The sequence below is a fragment of the Ahaetulla prasina genome, chromosome 2 (assembly GCF_028640845.1).
Source record: "Ahaetulla prasina isolate Xishuangbanna chromosome 2, ASM2864084v1, whole genome shotgun sequence".
In the NCBI taxonomy this organism is placed as follows: domain Eukaryota; kingdom Metazoa; phylum Chordata; class Lepidosauria; order Squamata; family Colubridae; genus Ahaetulla; species Ahaetulla prasina.
Window position 1 is genome coordinate 63,422,216 of NC_080540.1, and position 13,844 is coordinate 63,436,059.

Sequence of the window (13,844 nt, forward strand, 5' to 3'; positions counted from 1 at the left end):
CCTTAAAGACCAGACTGGTGTTCATGTCCTGTCCTTGGCCGAAAGCTCAGGTAAAAATATGGCCCAGAATCTTTCTCAAAGTATTTAGTTAGTGGGTCAAGGGAACTCTATTAAGTTAAGCCAAATATATAATTTAAAGCAGGGGTCTCCAACTTTGGCAACTTGAAGTCTGGCGGACTTCAACTTCCAGAATTCCCCAGCCAGCTTTGCTTGCTGTGGAATTCTGGGAGTTGTAGTCCATCAGGCTTCAAGTTGCCAAGGTTGGAGACCCCTGAATTAAAGTACAGATTTAAGGGCCATGAAAAAAAACAAAGTTGAAATAAGAGATTGCATCTTTCATCCCAGGGAAAGAAACTAAGAGTATGATTCGAGAATAAGCTTCCAGATTGCTACTCATAGGAGTGCAGAATTACTTCTAGCACTGGCCTGGTCTTAAATGGAGAGATTCATACTGGAGTCTCAATTCTCTACCTGAAGCCAGGTTTGCTCAAGGTGCACAATTGGCAAGAAGAGCAACTCTTAAATAGCCTACTTTACAGAACTTTTCCCTGTGACCTGGGACTTCCGTACCTTCTAAATCATCTAGACTCACATCACTATTTCTGCATTCTTCTGTTCATAGATATAAATCTGGATCAGAGTTAGAGGAGAGAATGGCTCATGGGAGTCTGATCCTTCTCAACCTCTTTGCTTGGATTGGCTTTGTAAGATCAATCTTTTCCAAGACCTTCCTTGGTTTCTCTTCCTCTGCCAAGCACGAATCATTCACATATCATAAGGCTACACTGTTGACAGTCTTTGTTCACTTGTAGAACCAGAAAATTCAGCCAAGGAATGGTACTGTTATTTCCTTATCAAATCGTACTTTTAAAAAATAAAAGAGGATATTGAAATGAAATCAGAGTGATTCTCAATAGAATCTAAATAACTGGTGTAATGAAGAGAGGCATTTAAAAATACTTTTCAGGACTTCAGATGTATTATATAAAAATCCCCACCACTGGTCATAGTTATATTTAAGCCTGATTCATTAATTCAATACCAGAGGGGACATAGTAAAACATATTTTTTTTTCCTATTCAGAGTGAAGAAACATACGATATCAAACAACTCAAGGCCCAATTTCTCAGAAGAAGAAGAATTTAAATATTTGTGATGTTTCTGACCCAATTTGCAATCTTCTCTCTTGTTTTGAAGGCCTTCTCAAAGCAATTGCCTTAAGATGGTTTATGGGGCAGCAACATGGAGAACCACATGGCTTAGAATAGAGTGAAGTGGCTGTACCAGAGGGCTTGGCCTAATTTGTTGTCTGTTCTGATCCATCATTTCTTAGTAGAGTTGACATATGTCACATACCTATAGAATCTCTTCCTGGATTCATCTCTCTCTTTCAGTAAAGGCTTTCATGAAAAATTAAGACTAAGAAAAACTAAGGCCTTGGATTGTGGTGCCTATAATCAAATATATCTCAGAAGCACTAGTTTGCTTATTTCTGCTTTGAAAGATAGGCTATGATCATTTTTCTCGAATCTTCTCTTGTCTTTTGCATCTGACTCAGATGCAACTTTCTTCCCAGCTGTCTGTGGGTTGGCACTGATCTGCAGCCAATTTTTTGTTTGCTTTTATCTAAGACATGTCTGGGACAATGTGGCATTTCAGTAATTATAATTAGAATTATACCAGCATAATTTATATATTTCCCCCCATTTTAAGGAGTGTTTTTGAATGAATGTATATCTCTATAGGCTCATAATTTACACTATAATTAATAAATCTAAAATCTAAATCTAATTGTTGACATCCATTCTTTCTTATCCTGCCTACAGTTGCTTTGGAGAAATATTTGCCTTGAATTTTAAAAATTGCTTCATATTTTCACAAAAGTATAATTTAATATATTTTAGCAGGCTAAGCAAAGCTATCTATATTGTGGTGATGATGTTACATTTAACATTTATAACATTTAATGCTTTAGATTTGATTTCCAAAGATGCTTCAAAATTCTTAATCCTGGGAAAATGCATAGTTGGTTTAAAGAACTGCAAATGGATACGATGTCGTGTGCTTCAAAGCCCTTTTTTTGGAGATTGAATTTAAAGTATTGCATAGCTCTAATTTATGTTCTGATCTGATCCGCTCTAATTTATAATTCTGACCAGATGGAAATATCTATTGAGCAGCTTACTTAAATATAAACAAGGTAGGAAAGTATGAATGTGGCTTGTGGAAATCTTTCCAATCCTTTTATCCGGTAGTCCTATGTTTATATAGATGCATGCATTGGAAAGTATGGGGTCAGATGATCAAGAGTAAGGTGGTCTTGGACTGGAGTGGACATCAACATTTCAAGCTAATGCTTGACTTACGAAGCTGGGATGACAAACCAAAGATACCTCTGCAAAAGTGTAGCTGAAAACCCCAGTGTAGCTGAATCTCTCAGGATAGAGATGACAGAATATATGTTGCCAATATATGTTCCGGATGGCTGCCACCAATAAGGAGATCACAGGACATTGGTTTTCTCTGGGTTTGAGTTCTGGCAGACAATAGGATTAGCCATCTCTCTTGCAACTGTAATAGAAACTTTTAAAAGACTCTAAATTTACAAATGTCAATTTCTAATAACTTTTAAAAATTGCTTATCAACTATTACCAAACTATTAGGGACCTTTAGAATGAAAAGTTTGAAAATGCCAGGTAGATCACTCTTTAATCCTGAATGAAAGAAAAAGTTAAAAATAAGTTTAAGAAGTCAAAGAATCTGAAATAAATAGCAAAATGCTAAGTAAGATTTTGATCTTAGAAAGTTATAAAAAAGTAATGGTAAAGGTAAAGGTTCCCCTCATACATATGTGCTAATCGTTCCTGACTCTAGGGGGCGGTGCTCATCTCCATTTCAAAGCCGAAGGCCAGTGCTGCCCGAAGACATCTCTGTGGTCATGTGACCGGCATGAGCTAAACGCCAAAGACAAATGAAACGCTGTTACCTTCCCACCAAAGGTGGTCCCTATTTTTCTACTAAAATTTTTTACATGCTTTCGAACTGCTAGGTTAGCAGAAGTAGGACAAGTAATGGCCAGTTACGCGGCACTAGGGATTTGAACCACTGAACTACCAACCTTTCGATCGACAAGCCACCATGTCCCTAATAGAAACAAAGTTGGCATCCATATATATTGGAATATCAAAACTTTTATGATTAGATTTTGGAATTAAATATAAAGTACAAACTTTAAGAGATACAGATCCTGTTTTGGTTTTTATAAGACATAGCAATTTCATAATTTCAAAAACTAGACACTAGAGGTGACTCAAGTTTTTGGGTGGATGAAAGATATACATTATTGCAAGATGGTGTAAGAATAAAAATACTGAAGAAGATTTTTGAAGAACAGAATAAAAATATAGTAGTCACAATATCTTCTGCCAACCTAGCAGTTCGAAAGCACGTAAAAAATGCAAGAAGAAAAATAGGGACCACCTTTGGAGGGAAGATAACAGCGTTCCATGTGCCTTTGGCGTTTAGTTATGCCGGCCACATGACCATGGAGACATCTTCGGACAGCGCTGGCTTTTCGACTTTGAAACAGAGATGAGCACCATCCCGTAGAGTCAGGAACGACTAGCACATATCTGTGAGGGGAACCTTTACCTTTATCTTTTTGTCACAATATCAACAACGTAAATGAGGATGGATAGACTAAGTCCAAGAGATATTATTGAAGAGATGTAGAATGTAGAAGAAATTTTATTTGACAAGACAGAGATGATATTGAAAATGAAAATGATTTAGAAACTATTGTGTTTCACTGGATCTCCAAAAGAAATTGGCAGAGGCTTTAAAATTTAAAAGGGAAATAAAATGACAAACCAAGAGAGTGAACTGTATAATTTTTACTACTGGGTTTACAAAAGAAGGTAAACCTCAAAGAACCCTCTGTGATGCGACAAAGATGAAGATCCCACAGCTATATTTGAACAAACTAAATATTAAGACTGTTAGAATAGAATAGAATTTTATTGGCCAAGTGTGATTGGACACACAAGGAATTTGTCTTGGTGCATATGCTCTCAGTGTACATAAAAGAAAAGATACGTTCATCAAGGTACAACATTTACAACACAATTGATGGTCAATATATCAATATAAATCATAAGGATTGCCAGCAACAAGTTATAGTCATACAGTCATAAGTGGAAAGAGATTGGTGATGGGAACTATGAAACGATTAATAGTAGTGCAGATTCAGTAAATAGTCTGACAGTGTTGAGGGAATTATTTGTTTAGCAGAGTGATGGCCTTCGGGAAAAAACTGTTCTTGTGTCTAGTTGTTCTGGTGTGCAGTGCTCTATAGCGTCGTTTTGAGGTAGGAGTTGAAACAGTTTATGTCCAGGATGCGAGGGATCTGCAAATATTTTCACGGCCCTCTTCTTGATTCGTGCAGTATACAGGTCCTCAATGGAAGGCAGGTTGGTAGCAATTATTTTTTCTGCAGTTCTAATTATCCTCTGAAGTCTGTGTTTTTCTTGTTGGGTTGCAGAACCGAACCAGACAGTTATAGAGGTGCAAATGACAGACTCAATAATTCCTCTGTAGAACTGAATCAGCAGCTCCTTGGGCAGTTTGAGCTTACTGAGTTGGCGCAGAAAGAACATTCTTTGTTGTCCTTTTTTAATGATGTTTTTGATGTTAGCTGTCCATTTGAGATCTTGCGATATGATAGAACCCAGAAATTTGAAGGTTTCTACTGTTGATACTGTGTTGTCAAGTATTGTGAGAGGTGGAAGTATGGAAGGGTTTCTCCTAAAGTCTACCACCATTTCTACGGTTTGAGTGTGTTCAGTTCCAGATTGTTTTGGTTGCACCACAAGGCTAGTCGTAAAAGTAAAAGAAGAATAGAATAGAATAGAATAGAATTTTATTGGCCAAGTGTGATTGGACACACAAGGAATTTGTCTTGGTGCATATGCTCTCAGTGTACATAAAAGAAAAGATACCTTCATCAAGGTACAACACTTACAACATTTAATGATAGTCATAGGGTACAAAGGGAATATAAAGTCAATTTATTTGATGAAAGCAAAAATAAATTACGTTATAACTTCTAGCTAGCCTTTCTGCTGACACCAGGACTGAAAAGCTGAAGCCTTATGGATTTGTTTATAGATAAAAGATGAGATATGGAAGGAAGAGATACATGTTTGTAATCTTAAGCAAGGTAAATAGATGCTATTTTTTTATATTTGTTGTGACGAAGTTTGGAAGTCACTTCTTTTATATATTTATTATCTCTTTATTATATCCATGCTTTTCTTTTTTTCACTTTTTTTTTGTTCTTTTCCCTTGTACTTCTTTCTTTTCTTTCTTTACTATTATAACCAAACTTTTTAATAGAACAATTCAAATTGATACTCAAGTGCATTATGAGAATCCAAGGAAAATTACATTCTTATGCACTGTGGCTACTTCCTCCCTTTCCCATGATGTACTAATGAAAATCGTCTTCTGAGAGATAATCAGATGACATGATAGTCCCCACAGCAGACATATATTTATTATTTTATTTATTTTGTCAACAATACAAGAAAACAAGTTACAGAGTGTACACAGACATGGACACCTGAAAATTTTTTGGCACAAAAAAAGGATATAAATAGGCAAAACATAGCCATAAACACATAGAATGATTACATATAATTGGGAACAGTAGGACGGTAGGCACGCTGGTACACTTATGCACGCCCCCTTAGGGACCTCTTAAGAAACATGAAAGGTCCATGGTAGACAGTTTATGGTAAAAGGTATGGGGATTAGAGAGACTAACAACAGGATCAGGTAGATTGTTCCAGACATTTATTAATCTTTTGCAAAAGTCATATTTCCTACAATTAAGATTAGAGCAAATTACATTGACTTTAAATCTATTGATGCCCTTTGTATTATTGTGGTTGAAATTAAAGTATTCATTTACAGGTAGAACATTTTGGTAAATAATCTTATGAACTAAGCATAGGTCGAAACGTAAACGACGTAGTTCAGGAACATTTCTATTCCTTTTTTTTTTTTGCAAGACAATCATTCTGAACAGGAGCAAATCCAGCTACTTACAGCAATGAGAAATAACAAAAAAGGTTCACAGTTTTCCTGTTGCTTCTTCATATGCAACCCTCTTGCTGTGTCTTTACCATTTAAGCCTCATTTCATCTGGAAGTGAATAATATTGATAAGTGAGAGAAAAGAGAGCTCAGACTCTAGGGAAAAAACATCAGCTGGTGGATTAGCAAACAAAAAAATAATATTGACTATGCTGTGTGTCTATATTCTTTGCATTGCTTAATGACTCTAATCCAAAAATAATTCCTGGAAAAATATATTAAGAAATCAAGCATAGTCACAGTTGCATTAATTATAAGAGGAGTTGTGTGCCATAAACTGAAGACCTTGGTGCTTATGAATATCAGCTTCTTTAGTTTAAATATAAATAACAATGCATGAGGCAATGCCAGTAAAGATGTAGGCATATTTATAACATATCGTATTTTTCACAGTATAAGACGCACCTTTTTACCCCAAAAAAGAGGGTAAAAATATGGATGCGTCTTATATTCCAAATGTAGCCCCTTCAACTTCTCAAAGGGAGGTTTCAGAGGCTGAAAAAAGCATCAAAAATGAAGCTTCAGAAAAGAAGCCCTCAAACAGAGCTTCAGAAAAGAAGCCCCCAAATACAGCTCCAGCTTCAGCTCTGTTTCGGAGGCTTTCAGAGGCAGAAAAAAGTTTTTTTCTGAAACAGAGTTTCAGAAGTTTCAAAGGCAGAAAAAAAAAGCAAAAAAAAAAAAAAAGCAAGGCACAGAGCTCACAACCAAGGAACCTATTGCTAAAATTTACCTCTGGGAACAGCTGATTGGAGGTATTCTGGGAGGCCAATCCACCTGCCAATCAGCTTTTTTCTTATTTTCCTCCCCAAAAACTAAGGTGCATCTTATATTCTGAAAAATACGGATAATGCCCCGTGTAAGTTGGTTACCCAAGTACCCGTACTAATGTTCTGGTCTTTATCAAAAGTCTTCAGATGTCAGCTTTGGGGTTTGAAATTCTAATTGTGCTAGATTCTCCATATGGATGGATCCAAATTTGTTGGTGGTCTAAGTGTTTTATATGCTATCTTGCAATGTGGGACAATAAGGGGAGACTTTTAGACAAAATTTGCCTAACATATTTTCAAATGGGTCAGGATGGAACAAAACTTGTATGCATCTTATTTCAAGGAGGAGCTCTTCCAAGATTGTAGGATTGAAGGAGAAAAATGCCCTCCATTCTTCAATTACTTGAATCTTCATTAAAATAAAGAGTTCAGATTTTTTTTAAGGGCTCAGTTTATAGCAGATGCATTGGAAAGGTTTGAAGGGACAGAGAGTAATAAACTGTAAATCATTTTCTGATCTTGTCCAGAATGCCACTGCCCGTTTACCAGAAGGAATAGAAAGGAAGCACTTTTAAGAGATTTGATTTATGTTGCAAACAGGAGAAATATAATAAGGCACAGTTGCCTATTATGATAGAAATTCAGAAATGCTCATCTCTGGCAGCAAATACATCTTTGACAAAAGGGATGGAAGTTTGGGCTTTTTTCCAGGGGTGATGGATAAACACCCAGTTCATATGCCAATTTCATTCTTCAATCCCCACTCTTTGGGGATTTTTCAGTTTTAAAACTAACTTAATACTTATTGAAAACCTGACTAGATTGTTTTTTGGCCAGATATTCTCCCTTCCCATTCCAAAACTCTGATATAATAATAATAATAATAAAGCAAATTATACATTTATGTTTAAATCCCATCAATTGAGATGTTTCCCACTTTAAGAGTTATTTGACTATTATTCTAAAACGTAGGAATTATCAAAATGGTGAGTCACTTGCATTCCTGGAATTTAAAATAATGTCTGGTTTGGTGTTTAGATTTAGCAGAGTAAGAATATCATTTGGAGAATTATGCACTTTTAAACTCTACTAGTTTCAGTGGAAACTATATTTAAAAATTAATTCTACCATATTAATAGATGAAAAATAGATGGAAGATGATAGAGATAAATAGATAGAGATAGATAGACAGATAGAGATAGACAGAGATAAGAAAGAGTGAGTGAGTGAGTGAGTGAGTGAGAGAGAGAGAGTGAGAGAATGCATTTAGGCTTATATACCACCCCACAATACTAGCCACTTTACAGTCCTCTCTGAGCGGTTTACAATAGATTAGATAGAGATAGAGATACTGTAGATAGAGATAGCTAGCTAGCTAGCTAACTAGATAATAGTCTTATGTAAGTTTACCCCACATTATTTTTCTGCTTAATGAATTAATTTTCTGTTTAATGGAATTTATAACTTTGTAACTATATCCATGTAAAAAAAATTGGAACCAAAGTACAAACAAAATAGGCATGACATTAAATCCATGTTTACATTAGTTTAGAAAAGTGTAGATTAAATTTAGTTATCTCATCAATTGAGATCACTTCTCCCCCTGTATTTTTAAAAGATATTTCTCTTTCCATTTATATGAAAATTGATCCCTGAGCCATTGGCTCTGAAAGGAGACCTTTCATGGCAACTTCACATCCATAACTGCTTGTGGGGAAAAAAAGTTAACAGCATAGCATAGAAAGAGTTAATTTCTGTCCCCCTGTAACTTGATGGGGTTATGATCTCTTCCACATACAACTATTTGAAACCCAACTGCCAAGCATAGCATATGCATTTCTGCCTTTAATGAGAGAATTTATTTGAGACCCTGAAGCCTAGCTAATATGTATTTTTATCTTACATGAACTTTAGAGCTTCAAATAATAAAGAGAAATGGGTAATTCAAAATATTTTTAAACAGAGATTTTGGAATTGCATTAAAAGCATTTAAAATGCTTGAGAATAATAGGCAAACCATTAGTAATATGATATTGTAAAAGATACTAGTTGTTGCCATGGAACTTAGTAATGAACCTGATCCTATGTGGAAAACAAGACAAGGGAAAACTTCACATGTTCAGCCCAAACAAAACTTTTCCTGATTAGGAAGTCAGTCTAAGTGACTTTGTTTTCAAAACCAAACAAGACTTGCAGTTGTTGACCAATGACTTAGAAGATGCTGGCAATATGGGGAAAAATAATAAAGTATTTCCATCACCTCTAAATCTGCTGTAAGTAGATCAGTTTCTTAGTATTTTTGACGGGCCAGCCAGTTATCCCAACATCATTGTTTTTTTATAGTATGGTTTTTCTATTCCAAAGCAGTGTTGCTCAACCTAAGCAATTTTAAGATGTGTGGACTTCAACGCTCAGAATTCTAGCCAGCATGCTGGCTGGGTAATTCTAGGAGTTGAAGTCCACACATTTTAAAGTTACGGAGAAGCACTGTTCCAAAGCCTTTTTGGAAAAAGATCCTAATGATTAGAATAAGGCTTCTGACCTGAGAAACCTCTTCCATCTTCACATTAGTCAAGAAAAGATGGGCCCTTCCTGAAATGGTAGAAATTTTATATTTTTAGAACTATTATTATTATATTGACTGTGACCATCTATAAGACGTGTGATGGCTTAGAGGTTAAATATGCTTGTCAACTGGAAAGCTGACAGCCTGGATTTGAGACCCGAATGCTGCATTACCAGGCAAACTCCCATTCTTGGCCCAGCTCTTGCGTACCTAGCAGTTTGAAAGCATGCTAATGCAAGTAGGTAAATAGGTACCATTTCAGTGGGTATATAGTCATGCTAGCCACATGACCACAGAAATGTCTTCGGACAATGCTGGCTCCCTTAGCTAAAAAATGAAGATGAGCATCACCCCACAGAGTGGGAAACAGCTGGTCAAGGGAAATCTTTACCTTTACTTTACCACCGTCTATAGATAATTTGTGTAATTTCTTGTCTTTCTTCCATCATTTCTTTGGCATTATGCTTCTAACACAGGACTTTTAGTAGGGAAAAATATCCCATCAGCAAGAGCTGTGTGACAGCAAAACTCTTTAGCAGGATAGGTGATGGGCTACCCTTCTCTATATTTTTTTTTTATTTTGAATTTATATCCCGCCCTTCTCCGAAGACTCAGGGCGGCTTACACTGTGTTAAGCAATAGTCTTCATCCATTTGTATATTATATACAAAATCAACTTATTGCCCCCAACAATCTGGGTCCTCATTTTACCTACCTTATAAAGGATGGAAGGCTGAGTCAACCTTGGGCCTGGTGGGACTTGAACTTGCAGTAATTGCAAGCAGCTGTGTTAATAACAGACAGACTTAGTCTGCTGAGCCACCAGAGGCTGGTGAATTCAAGTTCAAATTGAATTCAAATATGAATTCAAGGCTGGACAACTGGACAAGCAGGGGAACTCAGCTCAGTTTGCATGGTCATGTCTAGTTCTAGAATTCCATGACTGCTTGTCATGTATCAGATGAAATGAATTTCGCTAAAATTCATTTTATCTGACTGAATTTCACACTGTTATCTAGTAATCAAAGCCAATTTTCAAGGTGTGAGGATGCTCTGTGGCTTTTGCTGCCAGTACAATAACTACCCCTCTGAGGTGAGTTTCAGGATTCAGTGACATGAAGTAGGGGGGAATCTAAAAATATTTATAATCAGTTGTTCAAGACAATTCATACTACTGTTTATCATGAAGGGCAAGGGAAATAAATGTCCTTTTGTAATTTCTATTTGATTCAATGAATTTGAAGATAAGAACTTCCCATAATATTTTTCTTTAAATCCATTTGCTGTTTAATCTGTTATGTAGTACAGATATTTTGCATCATGTTTTAAACTATTTATCAAAACCCTTCTTTTTAATGTACAAATGGTTCTTGGAATGATTGGGACTAATGTGGAAGTAAATCTCCTAAGGAGTGAAATGCAAATTTTATAAAACATCAGATTGTGAAAAAAAAAAGTTGAACCAACATACAAAACCTACATTAGACAGTTCTGCATCAACTTACTATATAATTACTATTCTGGAAATGTCAAATCTGAATGCAATGTCTATAAATTACTTGGTTCCAGCATCAGAGAAAAACAATGCAGTGAAGTTGAGCAGAAATTTTAAATAGCATTTCTTTCTTTCTGTCTTTCCTTCCCTCTCTCTCTCCTCCACCCCCCCCCACGTCTTTTTCTCTCTGTGCGTGTTTTAATTAGCAACATAATGTACTGCAACTGAAAGACTTAATATTCAATGCTTGGGCAGAGAGGTATCATAATCTCTCTTTGTCCAAATGCAACATGCTGCCTTTGTGTCTGCTGACATTAATTATTGAGAAAGAGTTCCGAAATAGCGCATGTGTTCAGAGCCTTTGCCTGTAACATAAGATAGAGATGCAAGAAGGATTTGCGGGCAGTGATGTACCTGTAGCATTTCGGCTTTTGTATGCCTGAACTGCTGTGAGATGTAAAAAAAAGAAAAGAAGAAGAAACCTGTTTTGTAGATCAAATCATGGAAAGATGAATCGTCAAGCTTACTTTTATCGTGTCCCTCCACAGGAGTTGCACCGAAGGACACAACTTCAGCCTGAGCCAGCAAAGACAAAAGCTCTTCAAACAGTCATAGAGATGAAGGTATGGATGTTTTCCCACGTTTATTCCATGTAAGGCAATGGCCCAGGCGAGTGCTTGTTGGATGGATCATGGAATTGTCCCTTGCTTTTATTGTACGGAATACATGGATTTGTGCAATATGTGTGTATGTCATGTTGCAATCACACCATTTGTTTCCCAGAGAGCGTCAATCAAATTTGTCAGACTCTAAAATACATGTGACAAATATCTAAAATACTTGGCTGGGAGAAACAGGTTTTCTTTAAAGTGATCTTTTTAACATTTTGCAATCTTTCCTCAATAAATGCAATTTTCCCATTTTCCCAGATAGATGTATCTGTTTTTCTAAACAACTTGCTTTTGATACATTTTTAGAAAATATTTTGCAGATTTTTTTTAAAGGAAGGTAGCAGTTTTCTTTATATTAACCTTCTCTTTAGCCATTTTGAATGGTGTCAAAGCAAGTAAATTATTCTCCATTCTATATTATGTTCATTTTTGTTGTCCTGAATATAGCCTATGCTGTTGCATTACATCCATAAATTATGAAATAAGTTACCCCAAGTTTAGGTAAATGGATATTGAATAAGATAGCAACTTTCAGATCTGATCACATGACAGTAAGTTATATGTTGATTTCAGTAGTGATATCCTTTTCTACCTCTGTTAATCATCACAAAAGGGTTTCTAGTTGAATAGGTGCTATTGACATATGGGTCATGAAAATAATGGCCTGCAGTATCATTTGCAAAACAGCAGTATATTGTTTCTTTTTTTAAAAAATGGATTTTCATTGAAGAATTTTATGCAACAGTAGTTTCTGCAATAATAAAAGTGACACAATTTTAAGAAAAAGAGAAAAAAATAAAGAAAAAGAGAGAAAAAGAAAATATAAAGGAGAAGCTTCCAACCCGCTTTAAAGCAGTTAATAAATTTATCTTCTGTCCTCATTCTTTAAGATTATATCCTGATTCCATTCTTTCCATATTTTATGTTTCTAGTCATAAAACCCTTAAATCACCAGTTCATTTTTTCCATTTTCAGCAAATATAATCCATAAAGGATTTTCAGTCATTAATAATTGTACTTGTTTCCTTTTGCCTAGTCAACAAGTCAATTTTGCCATTCCTGAAAATTCTATTGACTTTCCTCCGTTGTTGTTGTTGTTGTTGTTATTAGTTACGAAGTCTTGTCCAACCCATCGTGACCCCATGGACAATGTTCCTCCAGGTCTTCCTGTCCTTTACCATCCTCTGGAGTCCATTTAAGCTCACGCCTACTGCTTCAGTGATTCCATCATTTTCTGTCGTCCCCTTCTTCTTTTGCCCTCAATCTTTCCCAGCATTAGGCTCTTCTCCAGTGAGTCCTTCCTTCTCATTAGGTGGCCAAAGTATTTCAGTTTCATCTTCAGGATCTGACCTTCTAAAGAGCAGTCAGGGTTGATCTCCTCTAGGACTGACTTGTTTGTTCGCCTTGCAGTCCAAGAGACTCGCTGGAGTCTTCTCCAGCACCAGAGTTCAAAGGCCTCAATTCTTTGGCGCTCAGCCTTCCTTATGGTCCAACTTTCACAGCCATACACTGCAACTGGGAAAACCATAGCCTTGACTATACGCACTTTTGTTGGCAGGGTGATGTCTCTGCTTTTTAATATGCTGTCTAGATTTGCCATAGCTTTCCTCCCCAGGAGCAAGCATCTTTTAATTTCTTGGCTGCAGTCCCCATCTGCGGTGATCTTGGAGGAAAATAAAATCTGTCACTACCTCCATTTCTTCCCTATCTATCTGCCAGGAATTGAGAGGGCCGGATGCCATGATCTTAGTTTTCTTAATGTTGAATTTGAAGCCAACTTTTGCACTCTCCTCCTTCAACCACATCAAGAGGCTTTTTAGTTCCTCTTCGCTTTCTGCCATTAGAGTGGTATCATCTGCATATCTGAGGTTGTTGATATTTCTCCCGGCAATCTTAACTCCAATTTTTGATTCATCTAGACCCTCCTTTCTCATGATTTTCCCTGCATATAAGTTAAATAGGCAGGCCGATAGTATACAGCCTTGCCGAACTCTTTTCCCAATTTTGAACCAATCAGTGGTTCCGTGTCCAGTTCTCACTGTTGCTTCTTGACCGGCATACAGGTTTCTCAAGAGACAAATAAGGTGGTCTAGTACACCCATTTCTTTAAGAACTTGCCACAATTTGTTGTGATCCACACAATCAAAGGTTTTAGCATAGCCAATGAAGCAGAAGTAGATGTTTTTCTG

The 13,844-nt window shown here is 36.4% G+C and overlaps 1 protein-coding gene across 1 annotated transcript in view; it reads left to right on the top strand.

Moving 5' to 3' along the window:
- ERC2 (ELKS/RAB6-interacting/CAST family member 2) overlaps positions 1-13,844 on the top strand; it is a 617,452-nt gene that overhangs the window by 185,064 nt on the left and 418,544 nt on the right. The window contains exon 3 of the mRNA XM_058170468.1: positions 11,533-11,607. Coding sequence (XP_058026451.1) covers positions 11,533-11,607 — 75 coding nt within the window. The remainder of the gene's footprint in view (positions 1-11,532; positions 11,608-13,844) is intronic.